The sequence below is a fragment of the Diorhabda carinulata genome, chromosome X (assembly GCF_026250575.1).
Source record: "Diorhabda carinulata isolate Delta chromosome X, icDioCari1.1, whole genome shotgun sequence".
NCBI classification, from domain to species: domain Eukaryota; kingdom Metazoa; phylum Arthropoda; class Insecta; order Coleoptera; family Chrysomelidae; genus Diorhabda; species Diorhabda carinulata.
This window is the reverse complement of record NC_079472.1, coordinates 18,400,040-18,422,248: the sequence shown is the minus strand read 5'-3', so window position 1 is coordinate 18,422,248 and position 22,209 is coordinate 18,400,040. Positions and strand designations below refer to the sequence as shown.

At 32.3% G+C, this 22,209-nt stretch overlaps 1 protein-coding gene across 1 annotated transcript; it reads right to left on the bottom strand.

Moving 5' to 3' along the window:
* Window positions 1–228: 228 nt before the first annotated feature.
* Window positions 229–21,917, bottom strand: LOC130900841 (nose resistant to fluoxetine protein 6-like). The gene is made up of 13 exons (XM_057811745.1): window positions 20,464–21,917; window positions 20,233–20,411; window positions 18,443–18,606; window positions 18,124–18,200; window positions 15,926–16,131; window positions 15,640–15,809; window positions 15,388–15,556; window positions 11,871–12,067; window positions 8,012–8,129; window positions 6,284–6,470; window positions 2,917–3,059; window positions 1,629–1,749; window positions 229–630 (listed from the first exon to the last, which is right to left on the bottom strand). The coding sequence occupies exons 1-13, from the start codon at window positions 20,669–20,671 to the stop codon at window positions 581–583; spliced, it is 1,989 nt and encodes a 662-aa protein (XP_057667728.1). The 5' UTR covers window positions 20,672–21,917; the 3' UTR covers window positions 229–580.
* Between the last annotated feature and the right edge of the window lie 292 nt (window positions 21,918–22,209).

The window sequence follows — 22,209 nt, the reverse complement described above, 5'->3', positions numbered from 1 at the left end:
GTAACGCCAACGGTTCCAGAAATTCCAAATTAGTAAACGGAATTGTTTAATGTTGATTTGTTTTTCTATTATAAAAGACTTGTTATGAGTGGTGTATAATGCCTCAGTGTCTTAATACTTCATTGCAATTACCCGAAAATCTATTTTATTTACGTTCCTTGTGTAAAAAATGCGTGTGCAAAATGGTTGATGGAAGATCCAGAGACTTTTATCGACTACAACTACAACTGTATTTATTGTTACATTTATTTTTCTAACTTTATATAAATTATTTTGTAACCGCAAGAAAATAAATTCCACAATTTAGCAGCTGATTGGTGCACCGTTTATTTCTGATCAAATGACAAAATAACTGAGATATAACCTTATACAACTTTATGGTTATGTGTCTGCGCCATAAGAATTCATGGTAAGTAAAGCTTTAAGGTGCAAATCGTTTCCTACTTAGGCGCTATACCCGAAGTAGCTGTTTGCTACGAAGCTAATTGATGTATCGCACTGTATTACTTGAAATGATCAAATATTTTTCACAAACGAAACTCTTTATATTTATAAATAATTTATGATTATATTGAAAAAATTATGCATAAGCTTCTTCTGTTCGCTTGACGTGATTGGCGAACGTAACTCCTGAAATAAATAATTTTTAATAATTAGTTAAACTTCTTGTTATTTTTGAAATGGATGATTATTATTTTTGGCTTTTGAAAACTGGGTTGCAAATTCTTTTCTGTTACATATTTCTTTAGCTTAGTGTCCGGCGTATAGAAGTGAAGTGGTCAAATGTAAATTTCGAATAAGTTTATACTCTATTTCAAGGACGAAATCATAAAAAGTCGGAAAGATTTTCCTGGACTCAAATCTTGTACGATGTAGTTCGAAAAGATCTCATCTAATTCAATATAAAATATATAAAATTATTCATTTTCTGCACACGTGTATGGCAAGTTGTACCATATTGTTAACATACATTTCGTACTTCGTAATACCATCAATAAAAAGGAGATATCTAACTATTTATAAAGACATACAGCTCCTGACCATAACAGATACTGGGAACCTAAGCTAACCTAACTTAACCTAACCTTACCTAACCTAACCTAACCTAACCTAACTTTCTTTTGAGGCAATCTATGTGGCATTCTAATAACTTTACTTCGTCTATCGGGAACCAATTTACGCTCAAACTTAGATTCATAGTACTTAGTAAAAATCAGCTTTTTAGTTTTTATGTGAGTGGTTTTTCCATTGCTCAAAGTTAAATATTGGATATAAGATACGCGTTGCTTGTTGAAATTTACTTTATACTATCTATACCTCTTTTTGTTAATTATTCTCAAATAAGTATCTTTTGAAATTGATCTACCAAATTGTTCAGGTGGGTATGTGTCAGCTGCACTATTTGTAGATTTGTGAAAAATGTTCGAATCAAACTGGTCTGTACATAAACTGCCTCACTAACCGGATTTTTGACGGTTGGGTGGCCAGCATTATTTAGATGTTGCTCCAACACATCAATTCTATTAACTTTTGAATTTAACTGAGTCTGAGATGTTAAATTTTGAAATAAATATAGATCTATATGCCCGAAGGATATTGAATACCTAATAGTAAAAAAATGGTTTTACCTGTTTGCCTTGTGTTTTTGAAAAAATATTTTTCTATCGTCAGAATTGGAGATTCGAAAGCCAACGACCATAGAAAAGCGCAAATCACTGATATAATAAAATAACCACAAAATAAATAAAACTGGAATAAATAAAAAAATATATATTAGACGCAAATAGGAGGGCTACTACTTAAGTTTTACGATATCGATATAACTTTTAAGATATGGAAACAATGATGTGAAGTGAGATTTGACATTTTTTATGATGAACGTACCCAGAACGAGTACTATTTGAGTTGTTTACGAATACTTGAGGCATTCATCTTAGTAAAAAAATGAATGTGGAACAATTTCATGCCATGAATTTGATCTGTATTAAACCGACAGTAGTATGTCAACTGGTTTTCCGAAGTCTTTCAAGATGAGTTAAATCTAACAAAAGTTAGCTCGAAGTACTTTGAAGCAAATGATCGCCTGTTTTTTCGAAATAACTGGGCACCGTTCCAGCATTTGTTTGCTAGAAGAATCAGAGGAACTAATCGCAGAAGATTCATTCTTCACTAAGACAATGGGAGTTCTCACACATCAGTTGAAACAACAACTTTTTTGAAAAGTCGAAACATCGAATTGATGAGGCATCCGCCGTACAGTCCTTGTTTGACTCCAAATTATTTCCTCTTATACCTACAGATTAAAAATAAATTGCGAAGTCAACGTTTTTCTACACCAGGAGAAGCAGTTGTGGAGGTACCTCAATCGGAATGGAAAAGATGCTTCGGCATCTATTTAAAATGCCTGCGAAAGTGTATTTATCTTGATGGAGGATGTAAATATTTGTTTTTTTTTGGTTTATCTCAAAACTTAAGCAGCAACCCTCTTTTGGTAAGAATGATATTTTTGAAATGTTTTAATCGAACAAGAGAGGTTATATCAAGGGGGAACAAATAACTTATATCGGATACCTCTAAAAAAATAAATGCAGAGAGCAGAGCTTGATGCTCTGCGGAATAAGTACCGAATACGAAATACTGTAAAAATGTTTTTGTTTGTAAATTCCATTATTATAACTTAAATTTATACGTGAATGTAAATGTAGTGAAAAGAATTAAATATAAAGATAAGAAAAGAGAAAAAAAGAGAGGAGAACCCAGAAAAATTATTCTTGTTTCCAGAGAAAATAGTCCTAGACCCTAAATTAGTTATGAAATAGATGAACTTGATTGTTCAATTATTAAATGCACCATAAAAAAATTATTTAAAAATAACTATAACAAACGTTAACTATAACAGCCCTTGGTATTACTTACCGCCACGTAAATATCCATATAAAATTTCATTTTGTTACTGAAACCATGATGTGCTAATACCAATATATGTAACAAATACATGCTATATGTAATTTTAGCACCGACTTGAAATAACGGCCTGCACAATATCCAGTTAACTATACCTAAAAATAAACACACACTAAAGTACCTACACGCTATTCTCAAGAAAACTTTACAATTCTGGAAGCAGAAGTTTCTTCAAGAATTTATTGGAAAGAGGACGAATTTTTCTATAAAACTGATATCGAAAAGTACAACCCCTGCAGCCCAGCATCAACCAGTACAACGTAACCGAATTGACAAAAAAATTCTATTTTGATCTCAAAACAATGATAAATCTATTTGCTAAATCGTTATCACCGGAAAATGGATTAAAATTACATTGTTTTTGTAAAAATTTTACTTCTTGCCATGGTATAATTTCAATTACGAAAAGATCATCATCGTCAGATAGCTCACAGTTGATCAAAGAGTACTTGTCGGGGTTTCCGCAGCTGTGGTAAAATAATGATGTCGCTATCTCTATGCATCGTTCTGTCCAATTTTATTGACGTGGGCTCTTCATTTCTTATTATTTATGACTTTCTTAAGCCTCTTAGTACTTTTCATAGAATTCAACACTAGTCTTAATTTAGGCGTAGGAATTTTCACTTATCAAAACCGACATTAGTTTTGTAACCTTCTGTAACCTACGTTTCGGATTAATAGTACTTAGATACCTTCCTATTTGGCTGAATTCCATTAAATAAGAAAAAATATTTTACAACGAGCTGATAAGATAAATGAAAGACAAACTTAAAACAAACAAAAGAAATCCTTTTCTTATTAAAACAAATAAAATACAAAGTTATATTGAAAAATTCTTAGCCTACTAGAGAACCAAACAAAATTTCAATGTCAAAATATTATATTACTCAACATATTTTCTTCTTAAATGGATACATTTATTACAGCGAACCTGCAACGTCTCTAGACCTTTCAAAAAAAAATATTTCTTCTTGCTCTGCAAACTAGACCTCCACAGCTTTTATTACCTCCTCGTTGGAAGAAAATTTACGATCTTTAAAACTTTTTTAAGTTGAGGAAAGAGATGATAGTCGGACGGAGCCAAATCTGGTGAGTAAGGGGGGTGTTCTAGTAATTCAAACCCTGAATCACGAATTTTTTTGTGTGCAGGGGCGTTGTCCTGCAAAAACAAAACACCTTTGGATAGCTTTCAGCGTAATTCCTCTTCAATTTTTTCTCGTGGTCAGTAATGTCGAATAGTAATTTCCAGTTATTGTTCTATGCTTATCCAAAAAATCAAACATGATTACTCCATGGCAATCCCAAAAAACAAGCAAGAACTTTTTCAGCAGATTTTTGGACACGAAACTTCTTAGGTCTTGGAGAACCAGAGTGTCGCCTTTCCATCGATTGTTTCTTTATTTCTAGATCGTAGAAATGTACCCAAGTCTCATCCATAGTAACAATTCGGTTTAAGAAGTCTACATTGTTTTCAGATCGAGCACAGATCGAACGCGATGCTTCTACCCTTGCACGCTTTTGGTTAACATTCAAACGTATGAAATATTCAGTGCTTCAGATATCCGTTTTAGCCCAATTCAACGGTCTGATAAAATCATCTCATGAACTGCATAGATATTTTCGGGGACTGACACAGAAACTGGCCTTCCTGATCAGTCATCATCTTCAATGGAAAATTTACCTCTTTTGAGGCTTGCAGTCCAATTTTTCACGGTCGCATACGAAGGACTTTGATCACCAAGGGTATTAAGCATATCTTCGTAAATCTGCTTACTTCTTAACCCTTTTAAATACAAGTACTTCATGATGGCCCGATACTCCAATTTTTCGATTTTCACAATTTCGATGGACATCTTTTTTCTTTGTAATTTATTGCTTAACTCTGGTTTACTTTTTTGACGTCAAACTTTACACTTCTAATAAGTTATTATTCGTTGCTATGGTAACGCAATATTCTGTTTATGCATTGAACTGGTCTAGGCTAACTAGATATCAATACATCCTCGTACTATTATTTATTACACATGATGTTGTTTACTTACAGAACAGAGTTTTCCTGAAATACTGGTTATTTATAAGGTTTCAATATGATTTTTGATAGACGCAGACAGTTATGATAAAGTCTGTTAATAAATTTAAGGCTTTCTGATAAAGTATATTTTTTGTTTTGTTTTCTGGTGCGTAAATAAACAAAGAAGACGCGAGCATGAGTCGTAAAATTGTCCATATGAGAAACAAGTTGATTACGCAAACTTCCAACAACTAGCCTTGCGATTTATTTATGGTCATCGTAAAAGCAAGACGTACCGGAAATTATAAACGGTATCAAGACATCATCTCCTTCATATTTTCCATTTATGATTGTTGCCTCAATGACGTTATTCATCACCTTTTTCACAGCCAGTCGAGGTTGATTAATGTTACGCAGCATGATCCTAGTTTTAACTGCAAATTGCGAGGTGGTAATCCGGGCAATTCCAGTGAATTTAAAAACTCCGTGGGATAGTTGACTAAGGAAAGAAACCAACTTTCTGAAATTCTGAATGGTCTCATTGAGATCCTCGAAATCTTTATTTTTCACCGCTAATATTTCTTGTTTAACCTGTTTAATATGGTTATGGAACACGCTTATTAAGCTCCTCTTTTGAATCTGTGATGTGACAGAAATCTGTAGGAAATGTGATGAATCCGATCGAGGTGTCCATTACGACTTGATCTTTTCTTGATCTGTCTCTCTCTGGTCATCAGTGCAGTTATCAGGTGAAGTAAATCATCTCACATTTGATTGACTGCGACGACCTAAGTCAGGTCGTCTTCTACTCGGCATCGTAAATTGTAATTAATCAAAGTGAGAAAAGTTCTCGATCACTTAACAGTAAAATGTCACTATCACAAAAGATCAACAAAAAAAGATCTCAGAGAACTTGAAATGTCACTATCACAAAGAAAATCGCGCGCACGTAGTGCTAATCGTCACTCACAAAGATAGAAGGATTCACTCTTTGTCTGAGGTATCGATAGACATAGAGGATGGATTGACATATTAGTTGGTTGTCAAATGTCATAAAGGAAAAAGAAAATTGTTGATTTTATTTAATTCCGAGAATTTTCATATTTATTCACCTTTTAAATCTTCTCTGGTCTTCCACAAATAATTGAAGATCAACGGCAATCAAAACAACGTCAATAACGAGGCAGACTGATAATTTATGTTTATGTTTATTTAAGTTGTATGTAATTGCATACTTATTACCTAATATTTGTAAATAATCTAAAAGGTGAATATAATATAATGAAAAAAAAATATTAAAGAATTTACCTCCATAACCGTGGTAGCATGAATATACAATCCAACACAAACCTACGCACCACGTGAATCTAGCAAAACCAATATAAATAGTTTTGTTATTGTAGCTAAACCACATTTCAGCATCTTCGTAAAATAAAACTATAAGAAACATCACACTTAACACGATAATCCATATAAGCAAGTTTAAAAATCCTTTCTACAACAATAAAAACCATAAAGTGTTAAAATCTAACAAATAAAACATGAAATTGATCAGTTATATTTTCAGTACATAACAATAAAATTCATTCAGCCAGCCAGATAAATAATTTTAATGAGATACTTTCATTCAGCAATTATTCAGTAGTAGAATATTATGAATAGATCAGATCCTCCTTCTACTACAGCTCAATTTCAATTTCAGTTTATTATACCAGTAAACGTCTTACCGGTATGGTAAGTAAGAATGGCATTATCTTAGAAACGTATTATATTACAAATTAAAACAAGGGGAAATTATTTTCAAAATTTTAGGTTCACTACTAGAGGGCTTATTCGAAAATATAAAAGTTAAAAAGCAATTTTTCTTAAATTAACCCAATTAAGTAGATGTTTATACACGATTATCGAATTCTGCGTATTTTTTCTATTACAAGGTTTAATTTATATCTTCTAATATGAGTTGGAGTAGACGGGAAACCTTGTTATTAAAAAATGTTCTGCTAAGACGATTATATAAACCTGATGTTGTGAAAGAGCTTTTGTCCAGAAATACAAAATATATTAATTCTAAGCAATTTAATTAGCAACGTAAATACTGAGTCTATCCCGAGAAATCTTAAGAAATATGTAAATAGCGTGATTTTTTTCAATCCCCTACTAGGCTGATTAAGTGTGAGTTGTGTTAAATTTTTTTCATTATTCAAAATTTTATATTGTTTGTCAGTGAAACAAAGCATAAAATATAAATAAACACCTTCATATTTGTGAAATAACAGCATAGATGGATAGGACGTTTAAGTTTATTTATTCAACCACCCAGATCTCCTGACTCAACTTGCTTAGATTTTTATTTGTGGGATCTCGCTTACACTATAGACCCACGACAAGAGATGATATGATTAAAAGAATACGATAGGCAATACGAAATATTTCAATTACAGAAATTGAAACTGCTGTTGTATCCACCTCTCAGCGACTGATTCCATGTATAGAATATGATGAAATTTTGAACACCTAAAGTGCCTTTAACTACCGTAATTAATTACCTAAGTTGTTAATTGTTTGATTTATTCAATGATTTTTTCTCATTGTTAGTAATATTAGATTTACATTTAGGTAACGCCATCTAGCGACAATAATTAGATTATTATGAGAACAGTTTGAATTGCTAATGGAAGAATAAATTTTTAATTTTCTTTTAGGCAGACCAGCCTAATAGACATTTGAAGAAAAAATCTCGCCATTTACACATTTCTTAAGATATGAAACAATGTCGTCCTCTAGCATTTACGTTGCTAAATAAATTGCTTAGAATTTATATATTTTATATTGCTGAAAAAAACTTTTCAAACAAAATCAAGTTTATAAAAATATAGCTGTAGCTATAATATAATCCGTTCCTAAGATATGTACAACGGCCTTTTTTATTTGCCCACCCGGTACTTTAGAGAAACTATTTATGTTATTAGGGCAGTACTGGGCCTCAGGTAAATGTTTTTGAGGATAATTAGAGATTTAAATTAATTATATACTTACTGAAATGAATTTAGTATTAATACTATTAAAATACGAGTCATCTTTCGTAAATCTCATAAATATTCCCATCGCAATTCCAATAAAATAGTCCTGAACTCTACTGTGTGTATAAAGTGTACTGAAACAAATATATTAACCCACTAATAGTTATTTATTAGACAGGGTGTGTTCAAAAATTATCTTTACAGCTTGAAAGATTCATAACTATGAAAATAAACAAGATATTTATACTCTGTCTTTTGAATGTATTACTGTAACTAATAAAGTTTGTTTTAGTACACCTCAGCATGCGAACCATTGATGGCCCTAAGCACTTTCAGTCTGTAAACAATTTCAAGCTGTAACATGTCGTCTGTGATTGTACTAAAAGCTTGTGTAATACGGCGTTTCAATCCATCAATGTTTTTAGCTGTTGTCCGGTAAACAATGTCCTTTAAATAACCTCATAAGAAGAATTTGAGGGGTGTTATGTCCGGAGACCTTGATGGCCATGGAATTGGCCATCCCGTCCAATCCAACGGTTGGGAAAAGTTTCGTTGAGGAGTTCTCGAACTGCTATCAACCAGTGTGGTGGTGCCCCATCTTGTTGGAAGTAGACAATCGGCTGTAATTCTTTCAACTGAGGAAGAGCAAAGCTTTGCCGCATATCTAGGTACACGCAGCCAGTAACTGTGGTTTCTATGAAGAAGAAAGGACCAATGATTTTGTTGTGCATAAGCCCACATCACACATTAACCTTTGGGCTGTCTCGTTGAAGCTCGACTACTGCATGTGGGGTTTCAGAACCCCAAATTCGTACGTTGTGGCGGTTTATTGTACCAGATACATAGAACGACCTCATCGCTGAAACACACCTTTTTCAAAAAATCTTCATCATGCTCAATACATTGTCACATCTCTACGACAAATTCCACACGTTTTCGTCGATCTGTTGGCAACAGTGCCTGCAGCAACTGTAACTTATAGTCATACACACGCAACTGTGTGGATTGTGGTTGTAGGCATTTGGAGTTGCCTTGAAGCTTGACGAATTGAAGTACTGGAATGTTTGCCGTATTCGCTTCATATTTTCTGGACTCGTGCTGGGTCGTCGGACTCCACTTTTGTGCAATTCTGATCCGGTGCTCATGAAGCTTGAGTGCTATGCACGTATGGAGGGTCTGGATGGTGGGTTCTTCTATTGAACCTGTGTATCTGGTTGTATCTCTATGAACCATAACACGCATTGAACTTTCTGTTGTGGTGTCCACATATTCGCTTATAACTATTCAGCCTATAGAAAAAAAACTTTATTAGTTGCAGTAATACATGCAAAAGACAGAATATAAATATCTTGTTTATGTTAGAAGTTATGAATCTTTGAAGTTGTAAGGATAATTTTGGAACAACCTGAACAAGTTTTGTAAGACATCAATTTGTGTATTTTCTATTTTAAATTGAAAAGTTATTTGTACATTATACTAGAAAAATTTTGATAACTATAATTGGGTGGTAACACTGATAAACAAACTAGGTGAACACTTGAAAGTTTTGAATTTTTATTTTTGATACGTTTTTACATTTTTTTTTTTTTGTTTGAGAACAGTGTCAGAACAGCGTCATTGCCAACATGCCAACATTAAAACTCAGTACGACACCTGTATACTTATCGTACTAGTAGAAAATAATAATTATACACCGAGTAGAAAAGTAAGTTATAATTATACACATTAATTCACTTTTCTACAGTGGCTCCTATAAAAGATAGATTATATTATGGATTTTTCGAATTTTCCAAAGTCTTCTTCAGATACTTTCGATTAATCTATCTATACATTTTCTTTGCTCCTCCTTCTGTTCTAATTTATCCTTTGGTCCTTTCAAGATTCTCTGTCTTGCTTAGTATATCCCCACTCATTTTCCTCTCAAGTTTTTTACTAAATCTGTGGTCATTGCATTTTTGCATTTTATCGATAAACTCTCGTCATATTTCACTAAATCCCGAAGCTTTCCTTTGTTCTTTGGTGTTTCTTCTTTTAGTCTTATTATCAGCAATATGTGGTCTGAGTTTGTATCCACTTCTCTGTAGCTTCTGACATCTGTTATCAATTTTTAATGTTCCCTTTAGCACATGTCTATTTGATTTTTTTTCAACCATCCGGATATATCCAGGTTTATTATGATCGAAATAACTGCTCATAATCTTCATATTATAATTTATTGCAAACTATATTGTAATTGCATCTTTTTATTACACAAATTATGTTTGCTTTCCCCGCTCGCGCAATCTATAGCCCAGTCATATTAGGTAAAAAAAGGGGTCAACCTCGGAATGAAAAATAATAAGTTTAAAATTGGTATAAACCTTTGTTTTGTCGTTCTGAATATTGTCTCAAAAGTCACCATTGCTATCGTGGTCATCAAAATCGGTTTTTGCGAATATCTCGGCTCCTATTGCTCAAATGAGATTTGTATTTTATATAAAAGCTGAATAGTATAAAATTCTCTACAGCTTTTGTTTGAATTTTTTTTCCATTCAACCAACCAGTTTTGGGGTAGACACAGCTATTGTCGTATCAGGACATCAAAAGACTACTGTCATCATGGGAGAAGATATTGACTTTAATTGGACGTACTCAATCATATCAACAGGAAATTTTCTTTAAAAAAGTTGACAAAGGCAATGTTAAAACAAAAATGTACTCTACTAAAAGTTTTGATAAATTTCCTCGTATTAAAAAGCACATTTTATTTTTACACGCATTTAGTGGCTTCTGAGAAAATTCCCAATTTAGATAAACTGGTGAAAGTATTTCAACAAGAAAACTGCCCCGTACAAACATGATTTGAATTTTTAATTATTTGTTGATGGCAACATTGATTATTTCCGCTACACGCAATTCATCAAATTAACGAAACTAAATGAACCTGTACAATTGTCAATACTTCCACCAACAAGTGTAGTAGTTCATCAACATATCAAACGTGTCCACTACCAAATTCAAACGTGAATATAACTTAGAACCACAAGAATGGGGCTGGATACTTGAAAATGAAACCCTGGTGCCCCTAAAAACGTTATTACCTCCAGCACCAGGCGAACTGCTTAACATAATATTTTGCAATCGCAAAAATGGTTGTGGGTCCCGCTGTGGATGCAGAAAATCAGGGCTACTATGCTCTTTAGCTTGTGGCCAGTGCAATGGACAAGCTTGCCTCAACGCTCCACTATATCCAAGCATCCTAAGGATAATAAGGATGGTGACAATGAATTGAACATTTTTGAGCGACAACAAGAAGAAGACGACGACAAAGAAGAAAAGAAGACGACGAAGAAGAAGATAACTTGCTTTCATCGACAATCAATCTTAATATTTATATTCACATTTTAATAAATATAAAATATGTGTAAAATCTATTTCCTTACTGTTTTTTTTTTATTTTAAAATATATAATCCAGAATGGATAATATACAACAATTAAATAGTTAAAATAATTAAAAATAAATAATTAATAATTAGTACATTGTTAAATAATTATAATTGTTTAGTAAGTAATTGACTTTATACAACGTACTGATAACCATAACTCACGCTTGACCTAACCTAGCCTAACCTAACCTAACCTAACCTAATCTAATCTAACTTAAACAATTTTCAGTTTATTATCTTTCATTCCCAGGTGAAACCTCTAATATGACTGGGCTAAATTTTGTATTTTACAACACGTCATTCTCCCCGTATACTTCTCGGACCATTTAACCACAGAAACATTTTTAAGTTTTAGTGTGATTGGAAGTTACAATAATAAGGTAAACATTGTTTGAAGCACTTATATCTTGTTAATGATAATTTTAAATAAAAGTTATGAATAAAAATACCTGTCGTTTGTTGAAGGAAATAAGATGGCAATTCCGACGTAAGCTGTTACAAAAAAAATATTCAAACCAGCCAATATAAACATTGCTAGCTTCAGTCCATTTTTGGATTTCAACAATATACTGATGGGAATTAAAACGATTGGAGCAATGAAAAATAATTGCATATCAGCTGATAAATACCAAAGATGTACTAAACACTAAAAATCAAACAAAATAAATTTTCCACTGGAAAAGTATTTACTGAATGTATATACAAAGTTGATGTTACAAAAAAATGCACAAAAATCACAGATATTTTTAGGTTAACTATCTCATTGATTGGGCTCAAACCAACATCATCAGTAAATATAATTAGTTTACAACTTACGTACCAGAAAAAATTATTAAATTATCAGTCATTCCATCTAAAATCGATTGAAAAAAAAATACAAAACAGATGATATAATCAGTTAAAGTTAAAGGTAAGAATAGTGGATTCTGTGAGTATTAGATTTTGATCTCAAAGTCAACACGTTCGGTTCATAACCTGAAAATTGGAATTTTTTTGAAATTTCAAAACTTTAAGCAAAGATTTCTTCTATGAAGAGTGGGCTGCTCAAATCCACTTGTAGATAAAGGTTGTCTATGATATCTATACTTAATTCCCGTAAAGCGGTTAAGACGCTAAAGTCGATTGAAATTCACGAAAAATGACTAAAAATCATTTTCACTATATTCAGCTATTAATCAAAAGAATCATCCATGTAAATTATCTTTATTTACACTTAGACTAATTTCTTTCCCACTGTGAAGTCCGTCTTGATCATACAGATATCTTCTAATAGAAACATTTTACAGCAAAATTTGATAAAGCTGGAAAAAATCGATTTTGGAAAGTCTTTATTTAAATAGGCGGAAACAAGCGCTTATAAAAATCGAACTCGTGTAAATTTTGTTTTTTAGGATACTAAAGAAGAATTTTTCAAAGTTACAGCAAAATATGAAATGAATCGGCAACATTTTTTTTTATTTTCAGACAATTTTATATGGAATGACTCATATTAAAAAATGACTCCATAATGTTTAATTACTCGCGATCATTTTTGTTTTGGATATTCCTAGTTATATTTATTTATTTATGTTTACTCATCTATTTGTTATAGTTCTCAATAGTGTCATAACTCAAAAAATTAGAAAATCGTGTTTGTTACATTATTGATGCAAGAAAACGTAGGAACCTTGTATCAAATAACGTCATGTAAATAGTTGTTATTGCGGTAACTTTGTCAGTTTTTGAGGTTATCGCCCGAAAAGTGGAAAATAAAGTTAAAATTAATTTCAAACGTCTATTACCCGTTTGTTTTTTTGACATATGTCACTATTTGAACGGAGGTGCTAAATGATTCAGTGTGTTTGGTTAATTTGTTTCAGTGGAATTTAAAATTTGTATAATTAGTTAAGTGTTTATGTATTTACGTCATCAAATAATTATTTTACGGAAAAGTTGAGTTAAAACACACCAAAATAAATTCACTTCAGTAACCAAATATAACGATTGTGGGAATAAAAAGTGATCATATTAGTTTTTTAAAACGTTATAAAATTATGACAGATCACTCAATAAGTCGTGTGTTTAACTAAGAAAACAATTTTTTGCTTAAAATCGATTTTATTCATCAATTTAAACTGCTTCAAGGACAATACAATCATTCCAACGCTTGTCTAACTTCTAGATGCCGTGTTCATACAAGAATCTGTCTTTTGCCTCAAAATAGGCTTCAGTTTCAGCAATTGCTTCTTCATTTTAGTTGAATTTCTTACAGGCGAGCATTTTTTTGTGATAAGCGAATAGCCAGTAGTTACTAGGAGACAGATCTGATCTATACGGTGGATAAGAAAGCAATTCAAAGTGTAATTCGTTCAATTCAATTTCCTTGGTGAAACAGTGGTTTTTTCTTCGACATATAAGGCCGTTTTTCCTTCATTTTTGCATTCAAACGATTTAACAACTCTATGTAGTAGTCGCTATTGGGGGTCTCTCCCTTTTGGAAATAGATATTTCATTCGTATTCCAAAATACTGAAGCCATAACCATCCCAGCTGACTATTGTGCCTTTGGAAGCTTCGGACGTGGTTAACCGGCTGTAGTCCACTCAGATGATGATCGATTTGATTCCGGAATGAAGTGATGGATGTTTCATCCATTGTCACATTTTTTATGTGTAAACATGACCAAACACTGCTCTAAATCATCGAAACGTTGTTGTTTTTGATCGATTGTGAGTAAACGCGGCACCCACTTTGAAAAAAGCTTTCTCATGGTGAAATGTTCCTGTATAATTGTCTGATATCTTTATAACCTCAGCTATCTCACGAAATTTCAATTTACGATTAGATATAACAAATTTGTCGACTTTTTTGATGTTTTCTCAATTGGACGACCAGAACGTTCACCACCATCGGTATCTGTATAACCACGTTTAAATTCAGCAAACCAATAATAAATGGTTCTTTTAGATAGAGCAGAGCCCTGATAACACTTTTGAAGCCATTGCTAAGCTTGTACAGTATTTTTTTCATCAAAAAGCAATGATAAAGCAACACGCGAAATTTTTTCAATCTATTGTTTTGAAAATAACAACAGCACCTCCACTTAAATGGCTGTAAGTTTTTTCTAACTAATCGTAATGTCAAGAAAGTTTACACAATCTTTTGAAAGTTGGTACTTCATAAATGTCATATGGATTTGAAAATGGCAGCGCCATCTATGTGTCAGTCACACAACTTATTGGGTGATGTTATAAATGGTATTTATAGTTAACACATCGCTAATTTCAATAAGTATTTTATTAACTAGAAGTAATAAGGATATCGGAATTTATCACCTTTAATGAACAAAAAAAAAATGTAAATTTTGAAATTAATTTTACCATTTACTATTAGTAGCGCAATACTATATCTATCCGTGTATGTTCAGTTGCTTGTAGTTGATAATTCTTTTAGTTTAGCAAATAAAGGAAATAGTTAAAAAGCAGATGACTATTGAAGGGCACATTTGTTTTTCAAGTTTTTTTTATATTTTTATCCGATCTTTTTAGAATTCATAAAATTTCGTGGATAACAACTCATTTTACAACAAAATGATACCTCCAGGTAGGAGTCTAAGTACAAAACTGCGACTTGACGAGGATGAGGACATGTCGAAATGACAGGGGATGGTGAAATGTCATTCTTCACATCCATCCGCGGATTTATCCGGGGATGGATGCCTAGAGGGACGGGCTTTCTCGCGCGCGCGCGCGCGTTTGTTTCATTTTACAATCTAATTTTGTGTAGCTAGTGAAATTGAAATTGTTAAACATTCGAGCATTACTGAAAACAAGAAGTAGTTCGTTGGCTTCTCAAGTCTGTAAAACTGACAGATCAATGGAAGAAATCGCGACAAAGTAGTCATAAATTCGATACATTTCAGCAGATTTTTCATCTTATTTTGCAGACCAGTTGTCTATGGTTAATGATATTTATCAATTCTATTTACCATTTCGTTGCAATTTACGTAATTTTGTAAATACAAGAAGTAGGACCACCAGTACTCTCTACAATGTCCTATTTGAGTTTCAGTACCAGACTCCCACAATGGTCCGCTTCCAAGATATTTGTATACATATAAAACAAACAGATAAAGCATCAGTAATGGTGCAGTAAGTCTAAAAATAAATTGATTGAAAAAATGTTTGTTTCTTAATTAATAAATATGGAAAATTAATTTTTGTTCATATATATGATTTACCTAATGTAGCGATGTAAATATAGTAAGGGAAGCTTTTTCAACTGAATCAACCAATGTTCAACTTTTCTTTTAAAATATAGAAAGCTGACTAAAAATCCGCTGATGAAAAAAAATGTTGATACTGCTAAATTAGCACTCAACAAGTATGATGCATATCTTTTATAAAGGAGCTAAAAAATAATTATAATTGGTGAAGAAATTTAAAAAAAGTTATAATGCCGATGTTTCTTTTTGAAATGAAGATTGTATCATAAAAATCTAATTCAAAAGAATAAAAACAACTCACAGATTTTCCACAATCCCAGTTCATAACTGGAATAACTTGTTTCATAAAAATTTGCATCCCATGTGCGGCTATAATCCAAGTGACACTAATAATTCTCATTCCACTGAAAATTTGTATGGTTTCTGGAGATGATTTCAAAGAAACTTTCAGTATATTTTTGGTATTGGTAATTACTGAAAAAGCCAACAATAGGGGGTGTGCTGGTTCTGAAAAGACAAAATATTCTTATGAAACAAGTGTAGTTCTTTTTGCAGAAAACATCCAAGATCCACAAAAGAACTTTGACATCTAGAGCAATAGAATGTACTACAATAATAGCACTCAAACAAAGAGGGATATGGGATTAAAACTGTGAGCACAATTGAATTCATTGGAAAATAATGAAGACGAAGAGATTGATAAGAGAATTAAAAACGTCTCAAGACTAAATGTTTATGAGGCTGTTTATGGATCAATATTGACTTGGCGGTTGTGAAACATGGACTCTCACATATCTGTGAGAAATTTTACAAAAAAAGATAGATTAGCAAGTGACCAAATTCGACAAAATCTGCAAAAAATATGTCACTCATAAAGTTCGTTGATCAAATTCATTTATTTTACAAAGAATGGAAAATTCAGGACTATGGAAGAAGTAAAAACGGGAAAGAAGAAGAACCTCAAGCAACATTGGTAGTAATAAAACTGGCAGAATATCATTCGAAAGTCACAACAAATTTTTCAAATTTTCAAAATTTCAATAGGATCTTTTCCGGTAGAATGAAAGGTGATTACTTGGTGCTATTATTGCTTTGGGTTGGCTTCAATCTGTTACAAGGGAGAACCAAAATATTTTAGAACCATTTTGAAACATTTGTTTCCACTACAATCATAATATTGTAACTAATAATAGTACAAAAAGCCTCAAAACCTTACAACAACTTGTAAATCATTTTATAATTCAGATCAGTGTACTTTTTAAAGGTATACATCTTTGTTAGCTGCTTGTATTGTATGGTTGGCTTCGATGATGTCTTTAATTCTCTTTCACTTAGCCTTGAACATACTTTTAGCGACCACAACTTTGATATTCTTCACAATAGTTGTTGTTGATCCTTTTTGTATTATCCTTGCTTATGTTTTTACTCCAGAAAATACCATTAAACAACGATTTTAATAAAAAATTGATAAAATTTACTAATTTGTCAAAAATATTATACGAACGCGTTTCAAATGTGATAAGAGAAACGCTCTGACGCATATATTTATTATCGAAAATATTTACAAAAATTTACAATTTTTTTAGGTAATTCGGGAGCTTTTCATGTAGGTATCGAAGAATTCTTTAAGCCCCTCGGACAGCCATGGACGCATTTCTCTATTTCGTCATCGGTTTTGAATTATTAACCTCCGAGGGCTTCTTCAAGGAGTGGCAGGGTAATAAATCCGGTTTGTAGACAGGATGTTCTAATATCTTTGACTCCAGTTCTGATATTGTATTGAGCGTGAGATGCGCGTTATCCTAGAGAAGAATCGGTATGCACAGCTCCTCTTTTTCGAGCAATAATGGTTTCGCGTGTGTTTTCAGAAGATTAGAGTAGTATGCAGTATATGGAACGGTATCTTGGTAGAAAGTCAACATACAACACTCTTCATCTGTCCTAGAGCACAGTACACATAATTTGGACCTGGTTGTTTTCGTTTGATTGGCCTCCCACTTTGCTTTCTGGAGTGTCTTAATATATCCATGTTTCATCTATAGCGTTAAAAACCGTCCCCATCCGTCTTGTATTGTAGTAAACTTCCAACTGCATGAATTTTTGCTCGAAGTTCAACAATTTAGGAACTCACCGCTTCGTTATTTTTCGATATTGAAGATGTTTTTGGGTGATAGCCTCTACACACCTAATACTTATATTGAATTTAGCTGAAATGATTTATTTTCTGAGGCGAATGTTGTCTGGTGTGATGATGGTTTGCGGTCGACGATCATGTGGATGTTTCCCGACGGTTTAGCGGCCATATTTGACCATTTCGGCCCATTTAAATATGAAGACCTACGTCAGGCACCTCAAAACTACCTTCAAAACATACAGGTACGCCCTTTACAGCGTTTGTCTCGTTCATATTTGAACCTTATTCACTATAAGTTGTTGTATTCATTTATATTCTAACAAACTCCCTCTGTAATTAGGTAATTTCTAATTAAAAATACTTACTTTGTTCAAATTTCAGGCAGTAAAAATCGTAAACAGTACTAACGACTAAGAGGAAGATTATTATGAGGAAAATACACCTGAAACAGAATAAAGGATATTTAAAATTACTTTAAACTTTCGATAGCGTGTTAAAATCTGAAAATTGGTTGAAAAAATTCATTTACTATTCACCAATATCTTTTCGAAATGCAGTCGATGAAATTTTTTAGGAAACAGTAGTAATCAAAGTAAAATTTCAGATCATTTTGACTGAAGTTGTGTTAAATTGATGAAACGTAGTAATGCATTGAAAAAAACATAAATTAGTGTACGAACTTACATGGTAACTAAAGTTCCAAATGAAGTATCCCATTCGCTTTCTTTGGTACTACAAAATTCGTCTATAAATAGAGGAGGAAAGCCGGGGAAAATGTGGTCAACAATTAGAAGTATATCTTCAGCAGAACATCCATTTGGGATACATATAGCCAATTTATAAAATAACTGGGAAAAATATTGTTTTATACAGTATGATTAAAATTAGTTCGTATGACGCTTATCAAATCTTAAATATTTAAGTAACAAAAATAATTATTATTTGTAACAAAATAATGACAACTTTAACTTTAAATCAATATATTGTCGTGGAAATTTTGTTTTTTTAATAATTCTTATTAGCAAAACAAAACGGAAAATTTCTATTTAAATCTTACTTGAAAGACCACAAAAATAAGCGCTTATTATATTAAAAATATTTTTAATTCATGAAAATTAGGAGCACTCGTAAGTGCCCTTAAAAGATTCCCACAAAAAAAGATTTAAATTAAGATTTGTGAGTTGTAACAGGTATGTTAATGATGATTTACAAAACTCATGGACATACACTACCGGTCAAAAGCTTTTCCCCACGTTTCAGTAATACGTAATAAATAAAAGCAATAGGATCGATTTTGAAATCTATATTTATTAAATTTTGGCATTCTTTATAATAATTTCGACAAATAATCGTCGTTTATTTGGTTCCATTCGTTTTTCAAGATGTTCTGAAGTTTTAAAGTGAAAGTAGGACTCTGCTTTATAACTCCAATGTCCAATAACAACAACCTTGAAGTCAGGCGACTGTAATGGCCAAACCATTACTTTCAGTACATTCCTTTCCAATTCTTTCAAATAGTCTTTGCACAGCTTCGAGAAATGGATGAGATCGTTTTCATGCTATAAGATAAATTATCTTTTGATCAGATGCTGCCCAGAACGTACTACATTTTACTTTTATATTTTTTTTTCTTCAAAACCCGTTCAATTTTTACTTCTCTAGTTTTTCCTTTGATCTGCGTCCAACACTTCTCCCTTAAACCCAAAAACCTCAAACTTTGACTCTTCATGTATCCAAGTTTTCTGTTCTTCAGCACACTGCAACCTCTTCACTGCTACCCTTCCAAAAAGGCCAGCTACTCTTAATCTCCTTTTCACTGTGGAAGTAATCAAAGGTAGATCGCTAGATTCATTGATCTGAGTTACTATCACGTTTACTGATCAAAACAATACGTTTATATTCAGCGGTTGTGGGTTTTCGAGGCCGCCCTGAACGTTTTCTACCGCCAAAGCTCCTAGGGGATGCATATTTGTTCACATTGTAGTCCACGGTGAGTCGAGATATTTTTAATTCGGCGGGAATAGTACGGTTAATTTCTTGGTTTTACCCGTTTTATAATTTACAAGTCTGAATTTTCGAGAACGAAAACAAAAAGATGTCTTGGTCCACAGAACGGTTTTGCGAATTATTACAGGGCTAACTGGGACTAAATTCCAACCATAAAAACCGAGGAAATAATTTGCAGTTAAAGCATAATAATCAACAGGTATTTGCAACTTTTAACTTGTCGCACTCACCGATGAAATATAAACATAAGTAAACATAAGTTCGTTTAAAGTAAACAATTATGGGGTGGACAAAACTTTTGACCGGTAATGTATATCATTAGTGCTTTCTAATATGGAATATAGAAATTTATTATGATGAAGTTGTTAACGATACAATAAGTACCAATTCTACTTCTACTATTGTTGAAAGAATCGTCCTTTATCCTTATCGTGGAATAGGTTTTATGTACTTTTTACTGTACTTACATCTGTGTTTGTAATATTAGTTAAATCAGGAATAACTAAGCCTGCGTAGCAGTATTTTCCTAAAATTTTCACCTCATCGTTTCTATAATCTATAGCTAAACATTGTTCGAAATTTCCCAGTTCGACTCTACCAGTATCTTGAATTCCAGAGTAAGGAAATTTAGCAGATGCATCAAACACTACAATAACGTTTTTAGAATCAATTTTAGTTTTTTTTTACTATTAACTTACTCTTCCAAACTATGTTTGGTTGCTGGTATAAAGCTTTTACTTGCCAAAAACAACTTCTACTTAGATTTAATCGCAATATATCTTCTTCTTTCACGAGATTTTTTAAACTCAACAAAAAGGCATCCCAAATTAGACTGGATTGGGATTGATTTACGAAACATAGCACCAAAATAATGACGAAAATGTTGAACATTTTTGACACTTTCATTCCTCGTATTCATTGAAATATATTTAAATATTAACTTGACTACGAACTATTTATTTTACCTCAAGATAAAAATATATGTTAATCCGATTGTCAGATACCTCTTTTCAGAAGCACAATTGCGTTGTTAACAAACAGTGGTGTAGTAGGTCAAACAAAAGGGAGAAATACCATCCACATTTTCACAATCCACTACATAATAATGTATGAATTAACAAAAAAACTTTATTTAAATATCGTCGGCTTGAGTTGCAAGCCATGTCACTCCGTTTTTTACCAATATCAACATTTTTATACCATTAAATAGACAATTTCTGAACGCATCTAATAGAAAAAATCGTAAAAACTGGAAAAAATCTGATATAATTCAAAAAACTAAATAGAAAACCTCGTAACCCATTTTGTTCAAAGCTGAACGCAATCCGTTTTAATTCACTTGTACTGTTTTTCTTCGAATTGTTTTTTAAAAATTTGATGTCTGGCCACTATATCTATCCTTTATTTAAAACAAAGTAAATGCTTAGTTCAAGTTGCGAATTGAGCCGACCATATTTGACAAATATTCACTATCCCATTCAAAATAGGCTTATTTGAGGCTAATTTATAAATATTAACGCTTAATGCAATTTTCCATACACTTGTTATCAGCCTTGGCAGGTATGGCCCTCGATACGTTAAATAGATTACTTGTTATGTCTTCAATGAACTCGTGGTGCGTTTTCCGAATCCAATAAATCTGCCTCAATACTAAAAACATTGAGTGGACACTTATAATCTGTTTTTTTTTATTTGACCGAAAATTAAAATAATGAAGTATTCGGAATCCACATCTTTTAGTAGACAGTTGAAATATATCGAGTACATAACATCACTCAATAAGTCGTGTGACTAACACACAGATGGCGGTGCCATTGTCGAATCCAAATGACATTTATAAAGTACAAACTTTCAAAAGACTTTGTATAAAGTTTCATGACATTTCGATTTAGTCAGAAAAAAGTGACAGCCATTTAAGTGAAGCTACTTTTGTCATTTAAAAAACAATTTCGTGTGTTAATTTATCATTGCTTCTTCACATCAATCCGAAATCAAACCGATCTTCATCTGAGTGGATTGAAGCCGGTGAATTACGTATCCTCTTCAAACTCGTCTTCTTCATTGATACCTCCCTCTATTTGGTAGCTCTTTAGGACTTGCTTTCGTTTGGATTCATTTCGCTTTATCATTACCACTGATGTTGCATATGTCATTAAATCAACAGCACAGAATATTTTCACTAAATTTATTTATTAATGTAATATTTTGCTCTCAAAAGTTTACGTAGGTATGAAATAATAGAAATATATCAATTACTATTTACTTTGTATTATCAAACAATGATAATTAAAACTCTATCAAGTATTTAAAATAAAATTCATTATTTTCATCTTATGTTTTACAAATTATCTCCTTAGCCTCACAAATATGAATTGTGTGCATATAAAATGCGACGTTGTCGCGCTAAATATATTTCAAATATATTTGTACATTCTATGAAATTC

What these genes read in the sequence shown, in the direction of transcription:
- LOC130900841 (XM_057811745.1), bottom strand. Translation starts at nt 20,671, where the DNA reads ATGAAAGTGTCAAAAATGTTCAACATTTTCGTCATTATTTTGGTGCTA. An exon ending in TTTGGAACTTTAGTTACCAT is followed by an intron (nt 18,201 to 18,442) that starts GTAAGTTCGTAC and finishes ATTCTGTTTCAG; the next exon opens with GTGTATTTTCCTCATAATAA. An exon ending in CTGCCTGAAATTTGAACAAA is followed by an intron (nt 16,132 to 18,123) that starts GTAAGTATTTTT and finishes TTGTCTTTTCAG; the next exon opens with AACCAGCACACCCCCTATTG.